This window comes from Rattus norvegicus, chromosome 14, assembly GCF_036323735.1.
Source record: "Rattus norvegicus strain BN/NHsdMcwi chromosome 14, GRCr8, whole genome shotgun sequence".
NCBI classification, from domain to species: Eukaryota; Metazoa; Chordata; class Mammalia; order Rodentia; family Muridae; genus Rattus; species Rattus norvegicus.
In genome coordinates, this window is record NC_086032.1 from 83812812 (window position 1) to 83839794 (window position 26983).

At 55.7% G+C, this 26983-nt stretch overlaps 2 protein-coding genes across 11 annotated transcripts in view; one reads left to right on the forward strand and one right to left on the reverse strand.

The window, feature by feature from the left end:
- The window catches only part of Zmat5 (zinc finger, matrin type 5), a 32091-nt gene extending 21807 nt beyond the window's left edge, over positions 1-10284 (forward strand). For 5 of the 10 annotated variants that reach the window (XM_063273510.1, XM_039092843.2, NM_001399058.1 and 2 more), the window contains 4 exons: positions 1326-1388; positions 3130-3210; positions 5046-5157; positions 9963-10284. In XM_063273510.1, the coding sequence (XP_063129580.1) occupies positions 1326-1388; positions 3130-3210; positions 5046-5157; positions 9963-10092 (386 nt within the window). In that variant the 3' untranslated portion in view covers positions 10093-10284. Of the gene's footprint in view, positions 1-1325; positions 1389-3129; positions 3211-4621; positions 4816-5045; positions 5158-9962 lie in introns of those variants that run through there. The other 5 variants (XM_063273506.1, XM_063273508.1, XM_063273507.1 and 2 more) reach the window with 2 other exon arrangements.
- On the reverse strand, positions 9511-19856 carry Cabp7 (calcium binding protein 7). Its single transcript, NM_001007730.2, has 5 exons — positions 19374-19856; positions 12910-13053; positions 12073-12185; positions 11796-11949; positions 9511-11570 (listed from the first exon to the last, which is right to left on the reverse strand). The coding sequence occupies exons 1-5, from the start codon at positions 19480-19482 to the stop codon at positions 11443-11445; spliced, it is 648 nt and encodes a 215-aa protein (NP_001007731.1). The 5' UTR covers positions 19483-19856; the 3' UTR covers positions 9511-11442.
- Positions 19857-26983: the final 7127 nt, after the last annotated feature.

Consider the following 26983-nt stretch of genomic DNA (forward strand, 5'->3'; position numbering starts at 1 on the left):
CAAGATCCGTGATTCTAAGGTGCCAGCAGGATTGCCACCAGCTCCTCAAGTCTCCCCACCCATTGCCCTATTAAGCTTCCACCACCAGCCCTGCCACCTGGGAACTTTCTTCCCTCTACAGGGGAAAAACAGTGTGGAAAGACAGCAGCTTCCTGTGGCTGTGTGCACCTGGGGTTCGAGCTCAGGTCTCCTGGACTCTGAAGAGTCCATAAAGATATGGCCAAGTGTCCAGCCTACCTTTCCTCTTGTCCAGGGTGGGTAGAAGAGCCTCTGAGGTCAGGCCTGCCTACCTTATTCAGATTTTTGTTTGTTTTCAGAGTCTTGCTGGGTGTACACCTTTAATCCCAGCACTCAGGAGGCAGAGTCAGGGAAATCTCTTGAGTTTGAGGCCAGCCAGGAGTACTACACAGAGAAACCCTGCCTTGAAAAACCAACAAAAAAGAAAGGAAGAAAAGGGTTGGGGGTGGTGGGGGGGAGGAGAGGGAGAAAGTATCTGGCTATATGGCCTAAACTGACCTTGAACTTATTCTCAGTCTTGTCACCTTTCCAAGTATCAGAGGTGTGCGCCACCATGCCTGGCCTACTTACAGAGCTTTGGCTGATTGGTACCTTTCCTGCTGAGAAGCACACAACTTTAAAACCATAACTGTACAATGAGAATAAAGAGGGAAGAAATTACAGGTCAGAGTTAGAGGAGCATCCAGAATGACTACTGGGAAGTCATGCACAGGGCTATGGCTGGGGTGGCTTTGAGTCTCCCCCACTGATTCCAGGAGAAGTGAAGGGTTGGGGTCACAGCCTCCCTCAGCGAGCCACCCTAGGCCCCAGCGGGGGAGGAAGGAAGGAAGCCAATCCTGTGCATCAGGACTTTTCGAAAAGTTTTTCATGTTGAAATACTCCATGTCACTTATAGCAAGGACATATGTTGTGTGGTGGTCACAAACTAGAACCGTCATGACATCGCTAGGTGATAGATCACCATTGTACATGTGGCCTGCAGTAAAGCAGGACATGTGTGTGCTCTGTGACTTCTCACAGGTTTGCTGGAACTAAGAAGATGGCACCCAGAGGGCCTGTGGTGCTAGCAGCCCAGAGCCTCTAGCCTAAAGCTACTTCATGGTCTTAGCTGGTCCCAAGTGGGTGTAAAGAGTGGAGGGCACCTTAGTTTGGATCCCTCTGTCCACCATCTCCACCACTGTGGCCAACCCTAGCTTACACCCCTCCATGGATAGAGAATTCTCATCATAGGACTGTTACCACTGATGTCACACTCCCAAGGCTCTACCTCCCCCGTGGAGTTATCTGAATCCAGCCTTCTCTTCCAGATGCAGCTGCCATTTTATTGGATGAACAGAACAAGCGACCCTGCAGGAAATTCCTGCTGACAGGTAAGTGCTCTGCTCAGGTCTGGTCCTGACAGAAAAGCATCATCTTGTCTGGTATGTGTGGCACCCTGCAGTCTCTGCCAGCGTCCTGAACCACTTGTAGCCTTGGCTTTAGCTGACTGGTCAGGTGAAACATCTCTAGGAATGTCTTCTCCCCTGGAGAGACCCTCAGAGGTAGATTATTATTGGCTCACTTAGAATAAGGAGGCCTTGGGAACATAAGGCAGGGAACAGTGCTGAGGTCAAGTTAGCCAGGGAGCCTGACCTCCTGTGTCCTCTTTCCCAGCAGGCAGAGCAGAGATAAGAACAGGTCTAGAGGGGTTGGGGATTTAGCTCAGCGGTAGAGCGCTTGCCTAGCAAGCGCAAGGCCCTGGGTTCGGTCCCCAGCTCCGAAAAAAAGAAAAAACAAAACAAACAAACAAAAAAAAAAAAACTAAAGAACAGGTCTAGAATCACAAATTCAGAGCGAGAAGCTCGTGTGCTAGGTGTTCTTTGAGGGCTTAATCCTCAGCTCATAGGAAAATGCGTCCAGGGCTGTTGTAGCGATGCTTGCCCGTCTTCACTTGGGAGCTGAAGGCATGAGCGTTAAGAGTTCAAGCTCAGGCTGCCTCTGTGCTTCTGGCAGCGCGGTGGCGGTGCACGCCTTTAATCCCAGCACTAGGCAGGCAGAGGCAGGCAGATCTCTGTGAGTTCAAGGCCAGCCTAGTCTACGGAGTGAGTTCTAGAAAAGTCAGAGCTACACAGAGAAACCCTGTCTCAAACAGACAAGCAGCCTAAAAAGGAATTAAAGCCCAGTCAAAGCTATGTAGCAAGCCCTATCCTTAGAAAAAAGAATATATATTTCAAAAAAGAAAAAGGTATCAGTATGCAAGGGAAGCAGACACAGTTCAGGGTGGAAAGTCGGGTGATTGTGGAATAACCAGTCTCTGTGCTGTTCTGTGGGTACACAGGGGGGCTGTGTACCCCTCTCAGGGACTGGCCCCGAGCTTCCTGGCAACCAAAGCAGAGGTGGAAACCGCAGGTCTCACAGCACACAGGAGCTTACAGGGGCAGGCTCTGCTGTTGAACTAGGGAAGCCAGGCAAATGGCCAGACTCCCCTCCGGAGGCAGGGCTGCTTGACAAGTGGCCACCAGGCCTGCAGCTCAGACCCCTGTTCCCCCTACAGACTTGGCCTTGGTATGTGTGGGCTGCTGGTAGTTATCCTAGCTGAGGACACCACTGGTCTGAAATTTCCAAAGACACACTTTAGATTTCGTGATTGATAACAGGAAGCCATCCAAACACTGACTTCTCCTTGGCAGAGATGCCCCCAAGGTCTCTGAGGAGCAGTCCAGCTGCTCGTACAAGCTAAGGGAGCTGGCAAAATGCCAGATAGGGACGCAGCGTGTACAGCAGCATGGCCGAGAGAGGAAGTGTGAGCCTCTCAGGAATCCACAGGCAGCTTGTTGAGCCCCGCGGATACTGGCCCTAGAGCACAGACTGCTGATAAGGCCTGCCTGCTCAGGCCTGTGTGGCCCAGCACTGACAAGCTTCAGCCGGACTCTCGTGGATGCTTGGTGGGCCAGACTGGCACCCCAGGCTGCTGAGTGTTGAGTCGGGCCAGAGAGTCTGGTTTCTTGTAGTTGTTCCAGCCTGGGGCTGGTACTCTAGATCCTTGCCCTAAAACTCTGAGAGCTGTCTGTCAAGTGCCGTCAGCTGAGGTGGAGCCTTCCTGAGCAGAGAGTAACTGTCTTCCCCTTGCAGGCCAGTGTGACTTTGGCTCCAACTGCAGATTCTCCCACATGTCAGAACAAGATCTGCAGGGGCTGAGCGTCCAGGTGGAGGGTATGTAGAGGTGAAGCGGGGTTCAGGGAGGGCATGGGAGAGGGTCAAATAGCAGGAGGTTGCTCTGTGCCACGCCACGTTCTCCCTTACTGGCGTGGACTGTGTGAGAAACCAAGGACTGCCCAGGTTGATGGGGAAACCTGAACCTTCCAATTGGGTGGGCGTCAGGAACAGGGCTGGGCCGTGTCCCTTGGAAATGAAACATGTGTGACTTCTTCCCACGACCCTGAAGGTGTGCCCTCTGCTCACCTTCTGACCCCTCCCTTGTCTCTGTTGTTCCTGCAGGCTTACTTCCTCCCCTCCCCTCCCTTCCCTCCTCCCCTCCCTTCCCTCCCCTCCTTTCCTCCTGCAGTCAGGCCACACAGAGTCCTTATTCAGCACCAGGCAAAAAAAGTACCCTACAAAGGCTGCAAGAAATACTTCCCTACTGGGCTTGACACACACAAGCAATCTCAGACTTGAAAGGTGGAGGCAGGCAGGGGAATCTGGAGTTTAAGGTTGTCCTCCCGAACATGAACTGCATAACTAGGTCAAGCCTGAATTCCTGAGACCACCCCCATCCCCCCACCCCCCCAAAAAAAGGGACAAAAGAAGACACTGCCTGGGCTGAGGTTCCTTGCAGCCTGGTCGTCGTGACCTTTGTGAGAACTGGAATTCACGACACATTCCCATTACAGACCCGGAGGCTCCCCTCGGCTGCTCCTCACTCACCTGGAGCACCTGATGGAACGGGTGGAGAGAATGAGCCAGTGCTCAGGCAGGATGACCTGCAGGCCAGCACCACAGAGGGTCTCCAGGAGCTTCCGGGGGGGGGGGGGCAGAAGGGAGGCCTGGAGCCAGCCAGAGTCCTGGCAGTCACAGTCCCCAGCTCTTGGCTACACATGTGCTGTCTGTCAGGGAATGAGTGGTTGGCTCACAGTGGAGGGAGCACAGGCTGTGGGCCTTGAGCAGGTGGCAGGGCTCAGTGGAAACAAAGCTAGGATGGGACCTGGGGCAGCTGACAGTTAAGTGGCTCCCCTGTAACCTTGGCACCGGAGTAATCATGAAGACGGTGAGAGGCTGCCTGTGCAGTGCTGGTGCAAGGCCTGCTCCTAAGTCAATATGGATCCACCAGGTTACTCTCTGCTGGCTCAAGACACCCGCTCCATCCCACAGGGCTGGAGAGATGGCTCAGCGGTTTAGAGCCCTGCCTGGCTGCTCTCCCAGAGGTCCTAGATTCAGTTTCCAGCAACACGTGGTGGCTCACAACCATCTATAGTGGGATCTGATGCCCTCTTCTGGTTGCATGAAGATAGTGACAGTGTTCTCACATACATACAATAAAAGACCCATCCCACACTGCACAGAGCCGGACTCCCTAGCTCTCTCCCAGCGTGTATGAATTCTTTCCACTCGTTGCTGTTTTTTTTAGTACAGTGAGGAGAAAAACCAGGAAACTGAGACTTATCACCTTGCCTAGGGTCAGAGACCTGGCAGGTGCAACCCCATGCTACCATCCACATTGCCTCCTGCATCCTCAATTTGAACCCCTCTTGAGAGTGAAGCTCTGTGGTCACCGTCCTGCTTCTAGCTCCCCAAGGCTTGGAGACATGCCTCTGTTTTTCAGTGAGTACGGCAAGGCTTAGATCACTCGGTCATTGTGCTCAGAGGAGCTGGGAACAAGTGGAACGAAGGGGACAGACCAGCGGCTCTGATCCTGACCTACTGGCCCACTTCCTCCTGACAGACCAGTACATCAGCCCAGGGCTTTCCCAGCACCTGCTGCCCTGTGGAAGAGTGAGATTCAGGCCAGCAGGGTTGTCCCTCACCCTTTCTTGTCACTCTGTCCTCCACAGAGGAGAGGCGGGCCAGAGAATGGCCACTGGAGACTGCTGAGCTTCCTGAGGGCCACCTGGAGGACTGGCTGGAGAAGAGAGCTAAGAGGCTAAGCTCAGCCCCGAGTAGCAGGTATGGACCCGTTATCCCCTCCTTTTCTTCTGGGTGCTGCCTGTCCTTTGGGGAAGCTGAGGCATCTGTATGAACTGCCCAGGCCCAGGGGCCAACCATGAACCCCCACTACTGAGTTTCCTGGAAACAGATGTGACTCCCCACTTGGCTGTGACTAAAGGTCAGGGCCCCACCTATGGCAGCTAAGCCCCCTATGTACCTGTCTCACTGTCCCCTGTAGGACTCTGTAGAAGCAGAAACTCACAGAGACAATGGCAGAGGAAGCAGGCGCATGATGACAAGGTCATTATCCCCCTGCATCCCCAGGACTCAGGATGATCTGAAATAGACATCCTCTCAAAGAAGGGCTAAGGATGATCGTGAAAGCTGTGCTTGTCTTGTACACAGTGCTCCTCATTTTCAGACTCCTTGTGTCTCGATGTGGCCCCAAGGGACAGTGTTTTAGCTATGCTAGGGGTGTCTGTCAGGCATTCTGTGCAATGAAAGCTTTCCTCGAGGCTCTCCTTAGGGTAAATGTTGAGCTTCTGCTCCCAGGGGACAGGGATTAGTATTGTTATTTAATTTTTTTACATTTATTTGGGAGGAGCTGTGCACACATGTGGCTTGCAGGTGAGTCAGAGGACAACTTTCTGGAGTCAGTTCTCCCTCTCCCCCAGGCGGGTTCCAGGACTTGAGTCTTGGCTGCAGCACCTTCCCCTGCAGAACTGTTTCTCCAGCCCCTGTTATGGCATTTACCTGCTCTGTATTTTACCCTTTCAGAAAAGAGTGGCTTTACTGTTCCGGGCACTGCCTGCCTATTTGTCTATGCCATGTGCATGCAGTGCCTGTGGAGGCCAGAAGAGGGCATCGGATGCCCAGGACCTGGAGTTTCAGACAGTTGAGCTGCTTGTGTTGGGGCTGGAAATCAAATCCAGATCAACTGTAATGGAGTACCCAGTGCTCTCAACTTCCGAGCCTCCTCTACAGCCCTGTGCCCTGTGTCTGTATCCCCACTTTAACAACATATAGTACAGGGCTGGAAAGATGTCTCGGCAGTTAAGAGCACTGGCTGCTGTTATAGAAGTTCAGAGTCCAATTCCCAGCACCTACATGGTAGCTCACAACCATCTGTCATGGGATCTGATGATTCCTTCTGGCACGTAGGTGTACATGTAAACAGAGTACTCATGTACATAAAACAAGTAAAATTTAAAAAATATACATACATACATACATACATACATACATACATACATACATACATCAAGTACAGCCAGTGGGATACACCTTTAATCCCAGCACTCAGAGGCAGAGGCAGGCCTGGTCTACAGCGTAAGTTCTAAGAGAAACCCATCTTAAATAGCAAAACAAAAAACAAATCACACACACACACACACACACACACACACACACACACACACACAGACTACAGATATAACAGGACATGACACCCCTTTCTTCTGGATTCATTGTGTAGGAATGTATATGCTCCTCCTGCTGTGTCAGAGGGTTCATGCTAGTCAGAGAGCCACAAGGTGTTCATTCTGAGCCCTCCATAAGGGCCCGTCTGAGCTCCCACTTGCTAACTGAGGTATCATCTGCTTACTCCACGGTTCTGCCTCAGCCTCTCCTTCCCTGGGAGCGAGTGACAGCCTAGGCACCCAGGGTGGTGAGAAGGGTTCAGGAAGATCATGTCTCAGGGCTCGAGTGAGAGACAAATAAGTAGACAGCAGGCTCGAAATGGCTGCCTGGATGCAGACAGACATTCTCGCTGTGGATGTGGGCGCTGGGGGATGACAGGGGAACTGTGAGGAGGACCGACTAGCCCAAGTCACTGCTCCAAATGGTGGCCACACGATGGCTCTGTCTGGTGATCATGGTGTGTCCTGTACATAGTCCTGGGCATCTAGGGAGCCCCGCACACTGCTGTGCAACTCTGCAGCTTGCTCTTCTCGCTCAGGTACCTGTGTCCTCAGCCAGACACGGAAGCCCTGCTGCTTAGGCCCCCAGCTCCCCTGCTGCCATGCTCGGGACTGTGGAGGGCCCAGCAGCCCCAGGTCTCAGCCGATGTGGCACTAACTAGATGGGGAAGATGTGTCTGTGCCCCCCGAGGCTCTTGGAACTCTGAATCCTGGTTCCAGGCCGCTCTCCTCCTCTGTAGCTGCCTGTGTCTGTCCATGCCTCGGCACTGCTTCCTGAGGTTCCAGGCAGGATGACTTCCTCTCAGGGCAGATCAGGCTTGGCCAGCCCTGAAAGGGGTTACCAGCAGGGAGAGGTGGTTTACTCTGAGATGTGTCCCCATTCTGTTCCACAGACCTCTCCAGCTTTGCTTTCTGCCTTTGCATCCCTGTGCCCCGTTCTGTCCCCATCCTGGAGAGGAGCCCTGTGGGAGCAGCGTCCCCTTTGCCCATGGATGTCCTCTGCAGCATTTGTAGCTCCTCTCCACACCACAGCCCACTAGTTTTGAAATGTACCTTGGTCCCGGCCACCCCTCCTGAGGCCTCTGGATGCCATTGCAGTGTCCTCTTAGGAAGACCCCAGACTCTAGGCTAAGTCCTCAGGGCCAGGGCCTGCTGTCTACCTCTTAGCCTTACTTGGGTCACCCTGGACACTGGCCTCCCCTCTTCTGGAGGGGCCCTACTCAGCCTACAAGCAGAAACAGTGCCCTAGGGCATGGTGACTGGCGACTATGAAGACATGTTAGGCAGCACGGACCCTGGCCTGGGGGACACAGGCTTCCCAAAGCCTCAGCTTGTTGGCATCTGCTCATTTCCTCAGCCTTGACCCTGAGGAACCAGCCAAGAGCAGACAGCGGCTGCAGAAGGGGAGCCACTGGCTCCAGCCGGACAGGACAGGACGCACAGACTAATCCCTGGCCGGCCAGGCGGTGCTGTCCATGGTTCCTATTGTTGGCTCTTCTGATTGTGCGTTTATCCTTCTTAATCTCCCGCAGGCACCCTTCTCTGGGCCAATGCCATGTCCTGCACATTCACCTCTGTAAGACTAGTTCCTTCTGATAAGGACCAGGGCTGGGGACATGCCAGGTTGCTGCTGCCACCCTTGTGCACAGAGCAAGCAGGCCATGAAGAGCATTGCACACCTGTGACCCCGTGAGGCAGGGTCCTGGCAAGGTCCTGGGAAGGACGCCCTTTACAGTCAGCAGCCTCAGCAGGCGGTACTGTCTGAGCCACTTCTTAGAGAATGGGTCTGAGGCTTAGGGGGCAGCAACTCCCCAAGACCACTCCTCCCCCGGGGAGCCTCACCATTACTGTGACCCCATGGGAAGCCCCAGGTTGGCTGACATCTGGGGCGCTCCCTTCAGCAACTGTGGAGTCTCTCCTACACCCAGTCTTCTCTGTGCCTGGTGGAGCTTATAAAATCCCCCGGCACCATAAATCACTTCAGCTCCAGGAGCTGCTTTCTGCACTTTCCAGCAGGCAGCAGGCAGCTGAGCTGGGGGTGTCCCTGTCCTCTCAGTGGGGGTTTTGGGAGCTGCATTCAGAGCTCCCAGCAAGACCTCCACTCTAGGCAGCTCTGCTGTGGACCTCCGGGCAGGCTGGATAGACGCAGCCAGGCAGACTCTTAGGTGGTCCCCATCACCTCTCAGACCTGGCATGTCCAGATACCTCCCAGGAGTCTCAGCTCTTTCGGCAGAGCTGGCTGCTTGCCATCCAAGATGGTCAGGAGCTGCCCGGAAGTTCCTGAAAGTTGAGGTGGAAGGAACCAGAAGGGGCAGGGACAGTGTACATTGCTGAATTTCTTTGTTCCAGTGGCTCGTGTGCTTGTAAAGCTTTGGACATGATCAACCCGACCCCTTCCTGATAGCTCACCCTTACCTGAAGAATGGGGTTTGCATGAGGATCCCAAGATTTTTCTAGGTCACGGAGTCTCTTCTCAGGAGAGCTCTTAGCCCGGCATGACTGTTGTGTCATTGGATGGCCTCCCAGTGCCAGGCCTGGGATATAGATGCCATCTCTACCACTAGTGTCCACCCTTTGAGAGTCCCTAAGTGGCTTCAAGGAGCCTGAGCAGCAGTGACCCTGGATGTCAGGCAGGTGGGCCCAACTCTTCAGGGTCTAGGTGGGAGGCAGGGCAGGCTGCCTGTGCTCCCCTCCGAGTCAGGATATCCCAGGTCGCACCCAAGGACCCTCCCTTCCTAAGGACCACTTCAGAGGGGCCCTGAGTTTAGGGGTGAGCAGTAAGGGTGTGAGTGAGTGGGATGAAAAGTAAGGCTTCTGTTTAACTTAGAATTTCTTTTGTGCTTTCAGAGACTCATGTGCTTGTAAAACTTTGGAAAAGTATAAAGAGGTTAAAAGAAACAGCCCCCACCCACCTGTAACTACATCACTCAGACAGAACCAGGGCTGACATATCGCTGTAACTTCCAGGGTTGTTTTTATGCATTTATATATGTCATATATCTTTAAACAAAAATAGTATCATGCTATATACATTATTTTATAAGCTGCTTTTTCTCCATACTCACATAGTATATCTTTCTTCATCAGTGCATATAGGCCTTGATTTTTACACAGGCTGCATAGCATTCTCTGCTGTGGACGTGCATAAATATTTACCCAGTCCCCCACAGGTGAACGGACACTAAGAGTACTTCCATATTGCCCAAGGCCAGTCTCTGGGGCTAGCCCCCACCTTGGGCTCAGTTCCGAGAAGAGGTGGCTGGCTCAGAGGGTCTGCATGTTATCAAGGTTCTACTTCCAGAAGGGCCATGCAGGTGGCTACCCTTCCTGACAGCCAGTATGGTAGAAGAGCGAAGTGGGTCTGTGAGGTGCCCCGTTCTAATCCTCTACCTTTCTCCTCTCCAGGGCTGAACCCATCAGAACCACTGTCTTTCAGTACCCAGTGGGCTGGCCACCAATGCAGGAGCTGCCCCCCTCCCTGAGGGCACCCCCACCTGGTGGATGGTCCGTACAGTCCAGAGTCCAGTGGGGCTGAGCTCTTCCCCACCTCCCTGCCTGACTTCCCACCTGCCTCATCAGTCATAGCAAAGACTCAACCTAGGAAGCAGAGCCGCCTTCCCTCTGTTTGCCCTGGGGCCTCTGAGCCTGGCCTCCCCATCCACTCACCATCCCTCAGGCCATTTCTCAGGAAGAACATTCCAGTGTTTATAAAGAAAGTCTTTCCTCAGTGGCTGGCCTGTCTGTCTTGCTGGCACTCCTGTTCTTGACTCTTTCCTGCCTCCCTCAGGAGACAGGTGGGCTGGAATGAGACAATATCCCCTCCTGGGTGCTTAGGGAATCAGCAGAGGCTCAGCCAGGCTGGGCACAGCGTATGCCAGTGTGGCGGCAGCCCAGCTAGTAAGTGGCCCCAGGCTGGGGAAGGGAGCCGAGGACTGCCAATCGTCCCGGCCCCTGAAGAGCTGAAGGCTTGCATCTGCCCAGGCTGAGCTGGTGCCAAGGAATGGCATGAGGGGGGTGGGGGAGCATGAGAGCCAGATCTCTGGCCTGGAGGGAACAGAGAAGTAGGGTTCCCAAGAGGGCAGGCCCTGGACTTGGAAGAGTGGTCTGTAGCCACTGACAGGGCTGTGGCAGACCCTCAGGGGAGTGGCTCCCTAGGGAGTGGCTCAGGGCCTTCCAAGGTTGCACCCTGGCCAGTGGGGAGTCACAAGGGCTGCAGGATCTGCACTTCCTTCCTCAGTTGGGTTTCTAGGTTCTGTGCTAGGTGACAATGTGGCCCTTGGTCTCTAGGCCTCTGGTGGATGGCTCAGAAATTCATGGGCCTAGGGGCTATCTCTCATGCCCCATCTTGCATGGGCATCTGCCTTTCCTGAAAAGCCCCGTGGAAGAAGAGTCTGAAGCCAAATCTCAAAGCCTTAAAGCCTCAGGTTCCTCACCTGTGAAATGGGCAGACACAGGCCCCAGAAGGTACGTGGAGGACTGGCTTTGGGTCTAAGGAGTGTCAGAGAAGGAGACCCAGTAGCCTCAGCCCTGTGCCCACCTCCACCCTGCCCACTACTCTGGACATGAGTTCCTTGCCTGGCTAAAAGATCACAGCACTAACTGGATCCTGGGGCTCCTTTTCCAGGAGCTCCTTAGTGGTGGGAAGTGAGCGCTACATACAGGCCAGGTGAGGGCACAGGCAGGGTTTAGGGCTAGGGCTGTCCTCAAAGCCACCACCCGGTCCTCCACAGCTGGGCTATGGCTCCATGCAAGGCCTACGGGGTGAGGTTTGGGGTGGTCAATGTCCAGGCTCGAAATGCCCAGGGGCGGTGGCCCAGGGAGCAAGCTAGGGGAGGGCTGCAGGCAGCGGTGGGTGTGGAGCGGGCCAGGTGGGCACCGCGGGCGCCTACTTCATGCCACTGCGCAGCACCTGGTTGGCCGCGATGAGCATGACACTGATGATGAAGGCGATGGCGAAGGCGCAGATGAGGCTCTTGCGCACGCACGTCTGGCGGATCTGCTGGTTGGAACAGGCTGCAGCCGCCCACCAGGAACACCAGGGAAAGAGACGGGGGGGGGGGGGGGGGGGGACAGCGAAAGGGATAGAATCAGATCCGCACTTCGGCACAAGGACTCGACTTGGGGCAAATGGGGACACCGGGCCGGGATAAGTAAGGCGGCCCCCTACACAGACCCTCGGTACGTGCCCCTGCTCAAGCACCGGAACCCTCCCACGAAGACCCAAGGCAGGCCACTCACTCTCCACGTCCACGGGACACTCCTCAGCCGTGCCCAGGTGGCTCTCCTCCTCCGTCATGATGATGTTCTCTATGTCCTTCATGGACAGGTGCTCACAGAAGGTGTCATAGAGAAGTCGTTTCAGCTCGTCCACCGTCAGCTTCTGCATGTCACACTTGGGTGGCGAAAGGGACAAGCGCTCTGGCCACCGCCCTGCCGCAGCCCCCACCCGGCACCCTGTAAGCGCACGTTCCCAAAGACAGGCGGGCCACCGGAGTCCCATTCAGCCAGGGCGTACCTTCCAGAAGACGGTGTCAAAGTCCGTGCCGTGGAACTTCTCTGGGATCCCTGAGGTGGAAAGCTTCGGTCCCAGGAGCGTTACAAACTCCTCAAAGTCGACTTGGCCGTCACCTAGAGTGGGCACAGGGTCAAACTGAGACAGCATGAGCAGGCATCCCAGAGTTCAGGGCCTGGAAGGGAGTCTTGGCCCGCCTCTGACCAACCATTGGACCTCAGCCCCTTCCCTGAGCCTTCACAGTCAGTCTCAGGGGTGCCTAATGTGCCAGGCTGTGAGCTAATGTCAAGGCTACCAAATGTGGTGGAGCTCTATGGGAGGCCGTGTGGGAGGAGAGCAGCAGATGGTCCCCAGATGTGGGACACCCTCCTGGTACACTCCGAACCCTCACGGCCCTCAGCACAGCACTGATCGTCCGCAGAGCACCCTTTCTGCCGTACATATGGGAAAGGGGCTCGCCCTCTGTGGGGAGAGGCAACAGGTGGGAGGGCGCCGAGGGGACTTGGCGTTACTAACCATTCTCAGTCGTTTATCTTTCATAAAAAATACCAGGTGGCAAATGCAGCCGCCATTTCTTTGGGTGGTAGAAGCTGAGCTATTTATCCCGCTCTCCCTTTCTCCCTTAAAATCTTTCTCAGACCGTGGAGTGGGAGGGGCGGTCTTAGACCCATATGTGGCCGGGACTGTCACACCTCTTCTGACCCCCACTTTCTAGGATGAGAACTGTTGGTAGATCATGACTACCCCGGAAGCAAAAGGCCAGAGTGGACTCAGCCTCCACGGCTCAGGTCCCGGGGCCTAGGTGATGGTGGGCAAGTGAACCAAGGCAGGGTATCTCACCATCCATATCTAGCCGCTGGATGATAACCTCAAGCTCCACCTCGTTGGGCATGTAGCCCAGGGAGCGCATGGCCGTTCCCAGCTCCTGCTTAGAGATGAAGCCATTGCCATCTCGGTCGAATACCTTGAAGGCCTCTCGGATCTCTGTGGAGGAACAGAGAAGCTGAAACCAGCCCTGTTCCCAGCAACCCCTTTCTGGTGTTCCTGAGGTCTGAGATCTCCACTCAGAACCTGTAGTTCTGTTGAGAACCAGTCATAGGGCGTCCAGGACACATTCGAGCTGTGACCGGGGGTCTCTGGGCAGGCAGAGAAGAGACCACACTTGGGTCCAACAGCCTTCCCGGCATGCTCTGGACTACACCATGTGGTGGGTGCAGATCTGCTGGCCAGGTTACCTGCAGAAGGCTCCCTGCTTGGCATCATCATGCCTAATCCCCTTCCAGATGGACTTCCTGTCCCGGTCAGCAGCACTAGCTCATGGTGGGATGGCCACATAATTCTAGCTAGTGCGTGATGACGGTTAGGACTAACAGGCCTTCTGGTTTAGACAGACAGGAATAATAGCTGACCCACACCAGGCCCAGGCATGATCTTTTATCTCCATGCTCTCCATAAGTACAGTAGGAAAGACCGAGACCTGAGAACCCGAGGGATTCTGCACTTGACTGGAACTTTGGGACCAAACAACACAACGTATGTTCTTGGGCCAGCCTTGGTCTTACGCACAGCAAATGGGTGGTATGTTGTGCACCATTACAGCAAACACAGCAGGAAGCTGCTGAGGGTTCCTAACCTCTCACCTTTGCCCTACCTGTCTCCCTGCTGCCAGCTCTTGATAATCAAGCCCAGCAGGGTTATAAAGCACGTTCCCCTAGAGGGACAGACTTCAATCCATCAGATCCAGCTCCTTGTGCACTCTCCACCCACATGGCCTTTGCCTAAATTGTTCCCTGGGTAGAATTTCACTCAGCAGGCAAAGTCAAGGTAGGGGTGTGTGTGTGTGTGTGTGTGTGTGTGTGTGTGTGTGTGTGTGTGTGTGTGTGTGTGTGTGTGATTAAAGACAGATGAGGTGTTCCACAACTGCAGACCTGGAAGGGTTTATGGAGGGCAGGAGGCCAGCCTAGTTCAGTGAGGATTCAGGGTGATCACACTGTTCTACTGGTTACACTATCCCAGGCCTTAGGGCTCCATAAACCCTGAAATGGCTTGTAAGGGCCTATACTTTCCCTGGCTTTAGGAGACCAGGGAGTGCAGGCCAGCCTGTTGGCTCTACCACAGAACAGAAACCTGATCCTGATCCTCCTCTGACTCGTCCCTGTGGGATCACACATTTAGTCTGGGGTCAGAGTCCCACTGGCAGACTGGGGTAAACATTCATTCCCCACACACGCCTCGGGCAAGTCTTGGGGACTGTTTTCTGCCTCAGGAACTGACAGGGCCAAGAAAGTGGCTGGGCTGGTAGATCTGAGCCAGACCCGGGGCTTCCTGAAAACCCTGGATCCTAGCAGCTCTAGGCCAAGCACCACCAGCATTGTCCTGGGCCCTGAAGGAGGTGATGTGCCCCTCGTGGCCAGAAGTGAAGCTCTGGCAGCAGCCAGGGCTGCTGAGGAGAATCAAGGCTGCTGGGGAAAGAGCGGTTTGAGTGTCTGGATAGCATGGAGGTGTGCTTACGTTCCTTCTCTCCGCCTCCTTTCTCCTCTCTCCTTCTCTTTCTTCCCTCTCCTCTGCTCTCATTTCTAACCAGTGCCGTCACCTTTCTGGACTGGTGTCCGGGACACGCCCCAGGGATCCCCTCAAGCCTGGAGGATACCAAGCTGCTTTGAACCCGAAGCTTTGTCTGTGGCATTATTCCTGTCCTCCTATCAAACTCAGATGTAGCCCAGATCCCCAACTGGATGATTCTGTCGCTCTGCCCCTGGCTGGCCTCATCGTTTCTCTGGTTGCCCATCCCTCCACACACCTGCACTTTCCCTGAAGTGATTGTGCTGGGACCAAGTGGGTCTTGTCCACCGAGGGTCCCCATTACCTAGGACAGGGCCTGTCCCTGAAGGTACAAACATGCTGGACGCTCAAAGGACTGAATAACCGAAGTGGGAGTCCATCTACTAGAGCAATCAGGAAACAGAGGTTTCCGCACCTCAGCTCAGGTCTCTGGGTCACCCACAGAAGAGAGAGATATAACTGACAGTTAGGGAACTGGCCACAGTTTGGCTTGAGGAACTTCAGAGTCAGAAACTGTGCCCCTTGGAGTCTGAGGCCCATGCCTAGATACCAGGAAGGTTGCCAAGGTCCTGGATACAGTGGGGGCGCTATGGGAGCCACTCTCTGCTTCGAGCTGAGGCCTGAGCTATACTCCCCACCTCGGCAGGGTTCAGGGTGACTCCCCAATTGCAGGGCTGCCTCAGTCCCCTTTTCTGAAGCCCCTGAGGAAAATGCACCAGACAGAAGCCACAATAATGAGCAAGTGAATCTTGGGACGTATGCTCAGGGGACAGGCTCTGAGACAGCCGTGTGAGTACCAAAGACATCTCTCAGGCAGGCCTGACCTCCCAAGGCTACCGGGTAAATCCACAGCTGGCTACTCTCCATCTGTGCTCGCCCCTCCTCCCTCCTCAGCACATCTAGCTCACACTAATGTTTCAGAACACTATCCCCGCCCAGCCGCCCATCTGCCTATAAGAGGTCCGGTTCAGGCTTCTCAGCCAGAGGAGCACTCTGATGTCACGGACCCAGGTTTGAATCCCAGCTCTGGTGTAATGTTGCTGTCTACTTGTGCGATGAACTTTCTGCGGTGATTAAAGAAGAAGAACCATCTGAGGTGGCCATTGTAAATCAAACCATCTCCGATGGCAGTATGGGAGGAGAGGGGAAGTCTAGGGTAACCTGGGGTGCCATGCCGGCCTGCCTGATAGTAGCCTGCCCAAGACCCCGCCTTGAATTCTGCCTCTCCTGCTCAGTAACCAAGAGACCTGGACAAGACACTTATTTCCCTCTGAGTCTCAGATGCCTCGGCTGTGAAATAAGATGAGATTCTTGTTCCACGGCTGAGGTCTAGCCTCTGCTAAGGGCTCCATGGGGGAGGAGGGTCAGGATGTCCTGTCACTGTATGCCATGGAGAACCACTACTAGATGCATTCCCCGAAAGCCTTACTCCTTTCCCTGCCCCATGAGGCCAGGCAAAACTTGTACTCCATCTTGGCATGGGGATGTCTGGCCCGAAAATGGGCTGGCAGGGCCTCTAGGTTTCCAGGCTGATATTGTCCCCTACCTTCCATTTATAACATGACATCCCCAGACCCTCCCCACCTGTGGAGCTGCACTGGGGCTCTTCTTCTACAGACCCAAAAGGATGCCAGCATTCTGCCCGAGTTTGAGCCTGGATAGAGAGGGAACACTGGAAAGGGGCAGTAGTCATCCTCTGTGATGACTTCCCTTCTCCGCAGCCTTGGCTCTGAGCCCCAACTCTCCATCCTCCTTGAATTTTTGGCCTGTGCAGAGGCAGCTGCCAGGCTTGGGGTTCAGGAAGCAAGGGCAGAGAAGGGGGCTCCCCAGTGGTCCCCAACTGGCCACCCTCAACAAAGGCTTCACAGTTCCATCCCAGAACCCGGCCTTCAGGCTGCCTGCCTCTCTGGGGAGCCACTTCGATCCCTGCCTTTGAATGCTGGACTCCATTGTCTAGGTGAGTATCTGTCTCAGTGTTCTGGAGGTCCCCGCTTGAATGTATTTCAGAAAGAGGTTATGTTCCAGCCATGGTTGAGGTATATTTTGGAGGAATATGGGAGCACCCTTGCCTCTCCTACATAGGGCTGGGTGGCCTCCAGGTTAACTCTGCCTAGCCCCTTCCTCCCCTTGCCGATCGCCATGCAACTCCCTAGGGCCTCAGGTTCCCCAGTCCCGGCCCCCATCTTGCCCTTCTTAGCCCAATTCCCGTGCCCTTTGCTGCCCTGCCTTGGAGCCTATTCTAAGCTGGTGGGTCTGTAGAGTGTCTTCCTACATTCCTACATTCGGGTCCTTAGCCCCCACTGCCAGGCCCTGAGTACTCTCACAGCATTCTCTACCACCATCCATCCTGGGGACAGCAGTGGCAATCCCCTTTTATTGGTGAGGAAAGCAAGACTCAGAGAGGAAAATGGTTGTCCAAGTTCATTCCCTAAGCCCAGGGTGCAGAGACTCGAACCCAGTACTGCCTGGCTGTTCTCTCACCAGCCCGTTCCGCTCCTCCCTTCCTGCTCCTGGTCCTCCTCCCCGTGCAGACTGACTGCCCCCTGGGGTTTCTGCGGCATTTTGTCACGGGCCTCCCCTGTCTAGTCTGTGGGCTCCTTGACTGATTCCTTCCAGCCAATAGGCCTGGGTCTTATCCAGACTGCCCTGGGACAGTGATTGTACTGGAGAAGTTAAGGGAGCAAAAGTGGCATCTGTGTGAAGGATAGCCACTCTGCAGCCAGCCCTGGCATTCAAGACCCGCTGCAGGGAGCCCAGAGCCTGGTTTTCAGCAGCCAAGGAGGGACAAGGAGGATTTCCTGCCTTCATTCGTAGATGCCCGTAGGCGTCTGCTGGCTCTGTGCCCTCCACCTGCCAGCCACAGGGATGACCCTGTCCTTCAGGTGTCCCCTGCACCAGGGCCCCTCCTCTAGTCCAAAGGGGACCAGAGAGAAGCAGGGAGTGCGTTTGGTGTGATGGTGACTAACACCACTGGTCTTCTGCCAGCATGTCCGCCGGGTGGCTCGAAGGGAGCTTGGGCTTCCCTGCCCTTGCACAGCCCACCATGGTGCTCTACACCCCTGCATGCCAGTCTCTCAGCTTCTCTCTATCCTGCGTGTACACTCTAGTACCAAGGCATCAGGGGTGGAGAGATCCAGTGAGACCTGGAGTTGTGAGGCCAGGGTCATGGTGGGGGTGCTGGGAGCAAGAGGAAGAAGGAGGCCAAATCTGCCCAGGGTCTGGGGAAGACGTGCAGCCTCTGTCCCAAGAGTGGAGAGAAAGGGGTAGATGAACGCTTCTGCATTGGCTCAGAATAAGAGGCAATAAAGTAAAGGAAAACTGGCCCTGCTCTGCGCCCCTCCCAGGCCCCATCCCTTTCCCTCAACCTGAAGCAGCCTCTGCTTTGGTCCAGACAGGACAGGACCTGAGTTTCCGGGGGTGGATGCTAAGGTCAGGTCAGGGACGGCATCCTTCTATCTGTCCCGCGGCTTTTCCTGTACCTGACTGAGTTCATGGGGGTTGTGGGACGTGGGTGTCTGGTGGACTGTGGTGCAGTGAGCTTGGCAATTGCTCTCTCTCTCTCTCTCTCTCTCTCTCTCTCTCTCTCTCTCTCTCTCTCTCTCTCTCTCTCTCTCTTCCCCCCCACAGTCTACTCGCCCAAAATTTGCCCCAGACTAGGCCTGGACTGAGGAAGGACTTCCCGAATGGCTTCCCCTGGGCTCCCACTAATCTTTCCTGTGTTGGTCACTCCAACGCACTCCTATGAACCCAGATGAGACCTCAGAGCTGAGACCCCTCGACTCCAGGGATCCGAGACAGGCCCATTATCTGGATAATCTCAACCCCTCCCCCAGCAGCCCACAAACACCTAAGGGACCAAGACTCCCATCAGCTCAGAGTCCCCGACTCCACTCCATATGGGGCCTCAAGAGGCCTGGGGGAGGGGAATCTTGAGCACACCCCTGCCCCCAATCTCCGGAGAGAAAGAGCTAGGAAGGCCCAGGGGTCTCACTGCGCCCCAGGACACTCAGTCCAGGAACCCCAGCCTCTGCGTGCTACTCTGATCTTCAGTAGCCAACTGCCTGCGTGCGGTCCCCATTCCCGAAAGGCACGGGGACTAGGGTCGGGGAAGGTTTAGGTTCCGGCCTCTGTCTTTTCCTTCCAGGCTTCTCTTTCGCGACCGAGCCTCCCAATCCGGCCACTTGTTGTCGCCAACGCCTCCCGGCTGCCTCGGCAGCGCACGGGTGGGGGTCCCCCGCAGGGCCGCAGAAGGGGATAGGGACAGCCCCGCACCCGGCAAGAGCGGGGCAGTCGCCCTCTCTCCCCTTCTCCCACTGCCGGAGCAGATTGGATTCTCAACGCGACACGAGCGGAATGTCAATAGGAGCGCAGAGCCACGGGCGGGCGCCGCGGAAGGGATCAGGATGCGGGCGCTCCGGCGGCGGGCGCGGGGGGCAACAGCTCGGACACCCCACTTCAGCCCCCGCCGCCTTGCCGCACCGTCACCGCCGGCCACGCGGCCCAGTGACCTCGCTGCGGGGCCCCGCAAGTTTCCGCAGCGCCGGGGACCACGCGGGCAGGGACCGGGCTATCCAGGCGCCGCGGCGACCCCCACCGCGGCGCCCGGAGCCACCCGGCCGTCCCGCCTCCGGCGCAGCCGCTCATCTGAGTCGCGCAGCAGGGTCCCCGGCGCCCCGGGCCAGCGCGGCACCTGGGTGCACAGGTAGGAGGGCGCGTGGCAGGGGTCCCGGCGGGGCACTCACCCTCTAGCTCGTCTTCAGGGATATCCACCGGGCGCTGCTCCGACAGCAGGTTGGGCACGGTGTAGATGCCCCGGTACATCAACGCCGCCGTCACCGGGTGGAACGGCATCTTGGAGGCTCCGCGCCCGCCCGCCCGCCGCAAACTTTGAGGCCGGGGCTCATGGGCCGCCGGCGGCCCCGGGGGCGGCTGGAGCGGGCGGGGCGCGCGGTGCGGCGCGCAGTGGCGGCGGCGAGGCAATGGGCACCCGCCCGGGACCTAGCGCCCCCGCGCCCCGGGCTGTCCGGCCATGCCGCCGGCTCCCTCGTCGGGATCCCGGCCGGGGCCTCGCAGGGACGGCGGGGGCGGCGCCGCTTTGGCCTCTCGGCTCCGACCGCTGCGCGTTGCGCTCCCTCCGCGCTGCCCCGTGCGCTCCGCGTTGCTCGCCGCCCGCTCGTCCGCTTGCTGGTGCGGCTGCCCGGCCCGCCGCTCCGGCTCCCGCCGCCGTCGCCGCCGCCGCCGCCTGCACTCTCACTCGCTCGCTCGCTGGCTCGCTCTGTGCGGCGCTCGCCGCGCTCCCGCCTCCCCCGCCCGCCCCTCCCGCCCCCGCCCCTTCCCGCCGCCGGCCCCTGAGCGGCCGCCGGGAGCCCTCCCGGGCGCCTTCTCTGGTTCTCCCGACTCTGCTTTTCCCCCAGTCTGCTTCGGATTGCTGTCTCCCGCACCCCACGTTTGCAGCCAGCGGGACCCGGGTGGTGTGGACTAGGGGTGGAGCCGTTCCTTGTACCCCCCTGTCCCACCTGCCCCCCACAAGCCCTCCCCCAGCGAGAGCGGAGAGCTGAGAACTAAGGACTAGAGACCCAGAAAGGTGAGGTTGCCCCAGGAGCGGGGGTCCTCAGGACCAGTAATTCTCGAGTTGGTGCCAGGAGAGTCTCCAAGGGGGGGAAACTGAGGCTTGGAAAAGGACGTTGGCCAAGGTCACCAGGCAGGGCCAGCAGGTAGAGGCCAAGCACAGATCTGCAGGAGACCCCACTGGCCTGTGGCTGACACCAGCAGTTGACTTGATCCCACAAGGGGTTGTTATCCTGGATCCTTCCCTGAGCCCTTGCCACTCAGCTTGCAGAGCCAGGAGCCAAGGTCTGTCTCATGTCCCCAGGGGTGGTGAGGAGGAAGCAGACGACCCAGAGCCTGTTGGTCACATGGCTGCAGGTTAGACCTTCCTCGGGTCCTTAGCATGTGTTCTATGGGGGTGGGGGCACGTGTCTGAGGGGCAGCATGTGCATGCGTTTATCTTTCTCTTCGGTCCAAGACGCTGTGAACATGCGTTTTCAAACCCACATGCAGATGAGTGAGTGTTTGAACTGTGCATGGCCACGGACATGTGCCAAGGCTGTGAGCTGTCATCAAAGGGCATAAGCCCGGAAGCAGGTGTGGGCAGGTGCGAAGGCCCTTGAGTTGGGAGTGGCGTGCATAGTGCATACACGAGCACAGATGTGTGTGTCCGGGTACAATTATGGGATCTGGTGACCCTCTGGCCTGGGTGGGCCTCAGCTGGCCTCAGTCTCATTCCTGGAACCCTCATCTGAACTATCTCCCTGCCCCCTTGGGTCCAATCAGCCAAAGGCCCCAGCAGGGAAGCTGATTGCTCAGCCCTGCCTGGCCATACCCTTCCCAAGCTGATTACAGTTTTCTGCTTGTTTCTGCTTTTGTCGCTGATTAATCATAGCTCTGTCTTGGGGCCGGGAGAGAGGGGGCTCGGTGAGAGACACCAACCCCAGCCACCCTGGGCCAAGGCAGGCCTGGGTCTTTAGCACTTGGGCATGTCTCTGCATTTCTCGTAGGCTTGTGAAACCTGTAGAGAGGCCAGACAAACCCTGGCTCTCCTCGGAATGTCTGTTCAGGCCTCTGGGCCAGTTGCTATCCATTCAGACCTATGGTTGGGGTCGTAGGAACCTCCAGAAAAGCACCCTTCCCCCCCAAAGCTCTTCTTGCTAACTGGAGAATTCCTCAGGTCAGCTGGATTCTTGTGCTCCTTTAAGATGTATTTATTTATTTATTTATTTATTTATTTATTTATTTATTTATTTATTTTCATGTGGAGGAGATTTATTGGGATGACAGAGATGGGGAGGGGGAAAGAGAGGGAGAAGAAAGAGAAAGAGAAGAGAGAAAAGAGGAGAGAAAGAGAATAGGAAGAGGCAGATAGGGTCTGCCTTTTATTGGAACTATGACGTATCCTTTTGGATTTCTGATGGAGCAGAGCTGTGACACAGGAAGAATCAGCCCTGGGCTCTTGTGTCCACCACCTTGTTTCAATGGGACCTTAGTCGTATTCCTTAACCTCTCAGGGCCTCAGTGTTACTTCCCAGGCAGAGGTCAGCAGAAAGCCATTTGACATGGAAGGTGCCTGACGATGCTCCCTGAACCTCTTGGGAGTTTCCCATTAGCATGAAAACCCCTCTGTGGGAATATGGACTAATGGTCCTTGTGTCACTGAGGGGTGACCGAGAGGTGATCTACAAGCACCTCACTTGCTAAGCCTTTCCAGACAGTTTGCTATTGGGCTAAGGGAGAGAGCTGGGGCCTGATGTCAGACTAGCAGGAAACACACTCTCTTGGAGCTTTCTTGGGAGGCTACCACAGAGCAGGGGTTCCTTCTGCTTCCCTGAAGGCCCTGGCCTTCCTGCCCAACCAGGGAAATCTCAAAAGAAGGGGCAGAAACAAATCAAGAACTAATCAAGTGGGCATCCTTCACACACCAGGTCCTTCGAGTCTGCTGAAGGTACAGGCATCCATGAATACAGGGTCTGGCCCCCAGACTTTGACCTTGGTCTGCATCCAAAGGGTCAAGGTGTACAGTCATGTGACCAGGGTACTCCCCAGAGTAGGCATCCTCCAGGTCAAAGTGGCAGGGCACTCTGGGATGATAACTTTAATATCATAGTTTGCCACACTCTCTTGGACCATTTTTTGATATTTCAGTCCCCTGGTGACTCAAAGCTGTTCCTCTTTCTCTCCCCTGATGCACAGCCACATCCCAGGACACTGGCTGTCAACACTGTCTCTCATACCAGCAGCTGTTCTACTTTGCCTGCTGCCTGGGGACATAGGGCAGCTCTGGGCTATGCAAGCGACCTGCCTGGTCCCTCTCCTCAATGCCTTGCCACCCTCACAGACAGGGACACTCCTGCTGAAGGAGCTATAGAGACCAAGTCCAGCTGCAGAGCCATTTGAGGAAGAGCTGGAGTTGGGGCCTGAGGCAGAGGCAGGACCTCCTGAGGCCAAGCTCTAGGACAAGCTCCCCACCCCACCTCCACCCCTGCTTCTAGTCATGGGATCCTGGCTGCCTCTAGGAACCAGTCAACCTCCGCCACCCTCCAGTGCTGTGTATGGCATTTAGTGTCCTCCCTGAGCCTCAGCTTACTTGTTTATTAAATGGGAGCACAGCTAAGTGCCGAACAGTCAGGCTCTGTACGCCAATCATGTGGGGAAGGGAACACAGGGGCTCTTAACTCATCGAGCCAGGAGAAGTCTGTCGCGGAGTGAAGTGGTTAGAGATTGCTCTTAGCTTTAGAAAACAGGTTCTGTCATTCCTCTTACGTGGCTTGGGCGGAAGAACAGGAACACCTGTGAAATGAGTGACAGTCACCCACCTGCCCTGCGGCACAGCAGCCCTGTCCTCTCCTCTGCACATCAAGGGAGCAGATGGCGCCATCACAAGGTGTGAATTATGTCTGTCGCCCCCCCCCCCCTCATCTGGGGAAGGCGCTACTGCCATCACAAGGCACTCCTCGGGTGCCCACCAGGAGATGCTTGGGCCCCAGGCCTTCCTGGGGATCTCAAGGACAGGGGTTTACCAAATCCAGAGATTGAACCCTTCCTCCCAGCAGAGGTCCCATCCTGCCTAAAACCAAGGTCTTTCCTTCTCATTGCTGGAGGCCTCTCTTCTCAAGATAACACAAGAGCGCATTCCCTGGCTGGACCTGCCCTCTGATACCCTCTGCCTCGTGAACAACCACGTTCAGCACCAGGGAGAGCGCCCAGCAGAGCTCGCCCGAAGCTGAACCGGAGAGCTAGAGCTAGCCGAGCAAGACAGTCTGAAGCAGGGGACTGGAGGAAGCCAAACTGAGGAGAAGGTAGGCATGGCTGGGCCATGGGCCACAGTGTTGGCAGAGCCAAGAGGCCTGGTTGGGAGAGAAGCTATGCGGTAGAGAGGCACAGGTTAGGGAAAGGAGGAGTCTCGGAAAAGCAGAGGCTCTGGCCTCTGCTCCTTGGCTGGAGAACAAAATAGTTCAAAGAACCCAGTGGGGACAGTCTCTGGAGGTGAATAAAATATTCATTGTCCAGGCACTGAGTTGATGAATAATGGAATTTATAAGCTTGCAGACTCAGGCTGGGCCAGGAGAGGGTGCAGTCCGGAAACTATGGGCCCCTTCGGCTCTGTCCCTGTCCTATACTGGACAGCCCTCTGAGCCTTCAAGGCCTGGCTCCTGAAGGTAATGGGACCAAGCATGACAGCGTGAGCAGCTTCTGAGGGACATGGAGAGGGAGGGCAGCCTTCAAATCTGTTGTTCCCCTAGAAGCAATTTGAATATGGAAAAGCCCCAGAGGTGTGAGATTCAGGTAGCAACTATCTTGGCCTCAGTTTCCTGTCTTGTGAAAAAGGACCCTTCTGCCAACACACAGACTGCCTCAAAGATCTGCTGAGTAATGGAGGTGAGGATTCCTGATGCCACTGTCAGATTGGCTCTAGAGATTCCAAGCTCCCAGGAGAGCCTAGGAGTGACCTCACCTAGCTATGCTGAAACAGGCTGAATGCCTAGATGCGATCACAAACAGGGAGACCCTTCTGATCCTCAGGGCATGGCTAGCCATCAGTAACCATGGAAACCTAGCCCACAGACACACATCCAGGCACACGGCCCCTTATCCTGAGAAGTGCTGCTTGCACTGGACAAACATTAAATAGGAGCCTCCAAGAGACAGCCAGGATTAGAACAAATGCCTGGAAAGAAAGCTGGAGGGGAGAGTGGGTTGGGCAGAAGTAGAAGAGTTTGGGGTGTCTTGCAGGGACCCTGCCCCCTGTCAACTTCAGGCCTCAGTCTTCCCCTCTGGAAAGTGGGGGGGCTCTGGCTAGGGCCTGATTGATCTACAGGCTGTGAGGCTGCACGAGAGTCAGGACTTTGCACAGAGGGAAGGGGACCATGGTGTCACCAGCCTGGCCATTGCCCTTGGGACCCTGTCCTCTGAGATAGTCATAGGTAGGACGGGGGCACAGGGTGGGTGCTAACAGCTCTGGCCTTCCAGACTCCTGTCTTAGTCTGGTGCCTACAGTAAGTGCAACCAACTGTCTTGAGGCCCAGGTCTGGTCAACCTGGTGCCATGGCCAGGGGTGATGGGGCAGTGGAAGTTAGCCACTGGCCAAAGAAAGACTAGGACCCTGCAGTCCTCTAAGCTTCCTCTCTGCACGTGACGTTAAAGCTTATTTCAGCACTGAGATGTGTAGACCGGTGAGGTGGGGCTCTGTAGTCCAGAGCTATCCACTTTATACTCATCCTCTGGGGACATCCACAGGTCAGTCAGTCATTGGAGCTCTAAGAGTGTGGGTACCTCCCCCCTTTCTGGAAAGACTAAGACATGAAGGGATTGATCCTGGGATCCAGGACACCATAAGTATTTCCGGGGCAGTCTTCCATGTCAGGGACCTCAGGTAGACCTGTCTCCAAATGGCTGGATGCAGTCTGTTTGCATACCTCCAGGGACAGGGCTCTCTGCCCAGAGGAAGTAGCCAGCAAGTTCCTGGACTCTGCCTCTGTGTGCAGAGGCACCTCCTGCTTTCACACAATGGACACCTCCGTCCCCTGGGAAGGAGACAGGGCCACAGTCAGAAGCAAACCTGAGGGCAGAGAAAGAGGTCAAAGGGCGTCAGAACAGAAGCGGTGAGGTCAAAATGGAGATGAGAAGCCGTGGCCTGGCTACTGAGATTAGCCTGGCATCAACCCAGTATGAGGAGAAATGATTTGATCAGTGCGAGTGTGGGAGAATTGTGAAGGTAGGAGCATTGCCTCGGGAGAAGCTGGGCTTGGGGAGTCCCTCAGATCTGTGTGATGCTAGGTTATAATCCTTGGGAGTTCCGGGATGAGGGGACTGGGTTAGATGAAGGCATTGGAGGTCTCTGTCCCTCACGGCCCTCAGCACCCCATCATGTTGAGCCTAAGTGACGATAACCAGCTGCAGTTTAACTGGTAATTAATCCTGGACAGGGCAGCAATGGCGTTACTAATTGGATCGTTAGAGATTTGTGCTTTATGGCTGCGTAATTAGAGAAGCTGTAGGGGGCCAGGGTGAACTGGAGGGGGGCATGTGGGGTTGGGGGCAGGGCGCAGCAGACAGCGCCTCTTACCAGGCCATAGCTGGGTCAACGTTCATCTTCCACTCTGGGGCCCTAGGTGGCTGAGTAGGGGTGGGGGCTGGTGATGGCTTTGCCCATCACGTTGGGAGGCTAGGATTCTTGCAAAGGGCTACTTGAGGGGGTCAGTCCCACGAAGCCCATAGCCCAGTTCTGTGGGAGCAGAGGGACACCTTTTATGTCCTCCAGCTACAGAAGGTCCATATCTGATTATTTATTGTTAGGTTTTTTACAGTGCTGGGGAAGGACCCCAGGGCCTACACAGCCCGTGTGCACCATCCACCCAGCCCCCAATGGAAGACTCTAGAAGAGGAAGGGCTCTTACGTCTCCTCTCGTTCCCAATGGAAGACACCCTTATGTGTGCTTGATGACTAACTTCCCATACATATGTGTGGCACATGCTGACCAGCCCTGGATACCAAACGTGGTCGGTTTTCATACACACATGTGAACCATGAGGGCTGACCTTCCAGGGTGTGTGCAAGGTATTGTGGGGGGCCTGGCTCCTGGCCCAGCCTCATGGGACAGCCTTGGGGGAAACAGGAAGGGGGCATTCCTTTGATTGAAAACACACACACACACACACACACACACACACACACACACACACACACACACACCTGCACTCAACAAATATTTTCTGAGTTAACTAATGGGGAAAATGGGAAAAAAAAGCAGAAGGAAGGGGGGGGGAGAGAGAAGTCAGAGAGGGTGAGCCTCTGTACTTCAGGCCCCACCTACTGGGCGCTTAGCCTACAGCGGTCATTCAAGCTCTCAGCTATCCAAGGTACCCACGTTATTCCATGAAGAGTCTCACTTCCTCTAGTAGCCTCACCTGACCCCGACCTGTTCATGACAGAGTTCGTGGCCTTTGCAGTCCTTGTCACCTGCCAGAAATGCTGTCCCCTCAGGATCCTTACGGCTCATCTTTCAAGCCTTAATTCAAACAGCACTTTTCTTTCTTCCTCCCTCCCTCCACCCCTTTTTAAACCTTTGTATTTATATGCATTAGGGTGTGGACACTGTATGTGTGCAGGCCTCTTCAGAGGCCAGAAGAAGACATCAGCTCTCATGGGTCTGAGTGACGGGTGGTTGAGGGCTGCACTGTGTGGTTCCTGGGAGTCAGACTTGGGTCCTCTGGAAGAGCAGCAAGTCTTAACTGCTGAGCCGTCTTTCCAGGCCCAGACGTCACCTTTCAGATAGGTTTTCTCTGGAGTCCTTTGCTT